Raw genomic sequence first — 3,374 nt, forward strand, 5'->3', positions numbered from 1 at the left:
CTACACAATGGGCTATCTGTGCTCTGCCCACCACGGGTATCGAAACCCGGATTCTAGCGTTGTAAGTCCGCAGACATACCACTGTGCCACTGGGGGGCCACCATGTTAGTAATGCACGGTATAGGGTTATCTAATCATTCACACTTAATATAACCATGTTAATAATGTACGGTATAGGGTTATCTAATCATTCACACTTAACATAACGATGTTAGTAATGCACGGTATAGGGTTATCTAATCATTCACACTTAACATAACCATGTTAATAATGTACGGTATAGGGTTATCTAATCATTCACACTTAACATAACCATGTTAATAATGTACGGTAAAGGGTTATCTAATCATTCACACTTTTGTTTTTGTAGAGTTCAGTAAAACGTTCTTAAAGGAGGAAAATCTTGGACGATTGGTTGACCTTTGAGACACCAGGGAAATAACTAAAAGATATATCAAGGATTTCTCACCCGATATTGGTTGAACGTATAAATTGTGAGATATCAATGCTTGTTAAGCACTAGAGTTATCTTGTGACGAAGGATTCTTTAAAGCGCCTTATATTCCAGTTTAGAACTATTCAGCAGTAACTACTTCTTTAAAGTCATAAATAATAGTAAATCAAAGATAACAACCAACATTTTAAAATCTGAACAACAACAACAAAAGATTATGAAACCTAAATTAACAGAATGCTTTTGAACCCATTCTGAAGATCTCTGGTCATAAAATATTAATACATCAATGTGCAAAATGCACTACTAATTGGAAAACTATTGGCCAAAGTTACAAGCTGCCAAAGAAAACTTTTTAAGTGTTTGTTTCATTTATATGTAGCTTAACACAGGGAAGTTTACCGAAGTCAACTTATCGAAGATCTTTGGTACAGAACGATCAGATATTTCATTGTGATTAAAACTGGTTTCGTTTCGAAAACTGGATATGCGACAAATTAAGAAACAATCAATATAATAACCGAAGTGACAACTGTTTTAGTGTGGATACATCTCAGAAGCTTCGTTAGCAAGTAGACCTATAATCTATGTTATGTTTATTTTCTACTTGATTGCCCACCACTGTATCGAAACCCGGTTTCTAGCGTTGTAGCTCCCCAGACATGCCGCTGGAGGGGGGGGGGGGCTTCTACTTAATTATTAATATAATATCTCATTCTTGAGCAGAAAACAAAGTAATTTGATTACAACTTGAAAAACGTTAAGTGAAAGTAACACAGTATTTACGTTATCCTTAAACAAGGTCTTCTTATACGTAAAAGCTTTCGTAAATACTGTTTGTAGTTCCACAAATCCCGTACATTAATGAGCTTATTTATACGATTGTGTTTATCTGAGATTTATATATATATATATATATTTTCTTTTTCAAAACACTACAAATAGATCTTATTGAAATGTACATATAATGTGTATGTTTTGTTCACAAGTACTGTTACAGTATGCAAATGTATTATTATGATAGATTCATGATTGCAAGCAACCATTATGGAACAAACAGAAGGATCATGAATTTTCAATAGCAGTGTTTCTCAACCTTAAAAGGATAATCACATATTTGAAAAGAAGCAGAAAAGTAGAAACCATTTATCCAGGTGTGACGCCATATTTCATATAGATTTAATTTTCTGTTTTTATTTATAATCCTGGATAAGGCATAAAAAACGACAGTTAATTCAGTTCAGAGTTAATAAATTCTAAAACATTATCTTCATTGACTTTTCTACTAAACATTTATATACCATTTTCTCAGTTTTTTTTAATCTTTTTATGCTACCATTTTAAATTATCAAGGGCAATATTTAATTAATTTTTTTTTCATAATGTTAGTTTTATATAACACTCACACATACATCTTTATACTATGTTTAAAATGCTTTTTTTTTCATTAGGCATAACTTAGTGATGTCCCACCCCCAATTAATTACTTCAATTACTGGCATAGTATCATTGTTGTGTTTTGCAAATAAGAAAAAAGTATAAAAAAATTCAGGAATAGCTACTTTGTCAAAGGTGTATAATACAAAAATCAGGTTCTTGAAATGAATTTGGTAATAACTTCTGGCTCTGGTGTTGAAGCATCACTAAGTCACCAAAAAATATCTACTGTCAAAAACATTCTAACACACACACCTCAAAACCAGTAAATATATCAGTGTGAAAACATTCCACACTGAAGAAAACATGAACTAATTTCAATTAAAATATGAAGACAAGAGTAGTTATACGTTGATGCTATGTTACATTTCTGACATACCGTGTGAGGTGTTTAATTCGGGCACTTGGTGTTCGCAAGAGGACTGCTTCTGGCTGTACACACACTTTCCATGGTGTCAGAAACACAGAAAATTCCACCCTGAAGAAAAATCAGTAAATTAAATTTATGTTTAAAAGTCTTTAAACTTCATTTACATAAGTTTTATCTATTTTTTTTTCATTGTTTTGTTGTTAAAAGCCCACAGTTCCACAGTGAGCTCTCTGTGCTCTGCCCACAACAGTTATGGAAACCCAATTTTTAGTCATAAGCCCTCAGACTTACCACTGAGCCACTGGGACCGTGGCTCGTCCTCATCGCATGTCTTACCATTAATTTTAAATAGAAAATGTTTTCTACTGATCTAAGTAGGGCAGATCAAATAATACGTGCATAAAATTACTCTAGCGTTTATACCTCTTTCTGTATCCAAGTGTTTAAGCAATTATAAGTGGCATTGTGATAAGGCCACATAATATCGGATATTCGCTGATTTCCCATTTAAACCTAACCACACTAAGCATGTGTCTCATAAAAATGAAAAAAAAAGAAAAAGAAAGATGCACATCGTTGTGACACGTGAAAAGTTTCTCAGCTGTTACGTTTTTTCTCGCGGGATTTCTAGAGATTGGAAACGACTGAGAACCACATTCATCTAATGATGGTGGTTTCGCACTTACGCAACACTCAAATTTTATTGATCCACTGGGGAAAGTCATCGAGCTTCCTCCTCCCCCTCAGCACGTGAGATCTTTATATTTACAAAGACACACATAAAAACACGTCGGCTGATTAACAGCGCCTAAGTTAATAGAATAACCTTTACCTTCTACGTGAATTATTTATATTCTAATATAGAAAAAAAAAAGTGAAAGTGCTCTTTATTTCCTTTTATAATTAAAGTCTAAATACAAAAAAAAACTTATGTTTATATCACACATGTTATGTTACATCAGTGTTTCGTTTGTTTGTTGAGTTTCATGCAAAGCTACTTGAGATCTATCTACCCTAATTTTCAAGTGGCAGATTACAGACTATAGGCACGTAGCTTATAACATCCAACGTAAACTTTTGTTAAATCAAGTTTGTTTGTTTGTTTGTTATGGA

The 3,374-nt window shown here is 33.1% G+C and overlaps 1 protein-coding gene across 1 annotated transcript in view; it reads right to left on the reverse strand.

Annotated features, from left to right (window-relative positions):
- Positions 1-3,374, reverse strand: part of LOC106458083 — a 67,029-nt gene that overhangs the window by 60,338 nt on the left and 3,317 nt on the right. The window contains exon 3 of the mRNA XM_022384209.1: positions 2,271-2,369. Within this exon, the coding sequence (XP_022239917.1) occupies positions 2,271-2,369 (99 nt within the window). The remainder of the gene's footprint in view (positions 1-2,270; positions 2,370-3,374) is intronic.

This window comes from Limulus polyphemus, unplaced genomic scaffold (assembly GCF_000517525.1).
Source record: "Limulus polyphemus unplaced genomic scaffold, Limulus_polyphemus-2.1.2 Scaffold414, whole genome shotgun sequence".
Taxonomy (NCBI): Eukaryota; Metazoa; Arthropoda; class Merostomata; order Xiphosura; family Limulidae; genus Limulus; species Limulus polyphemus.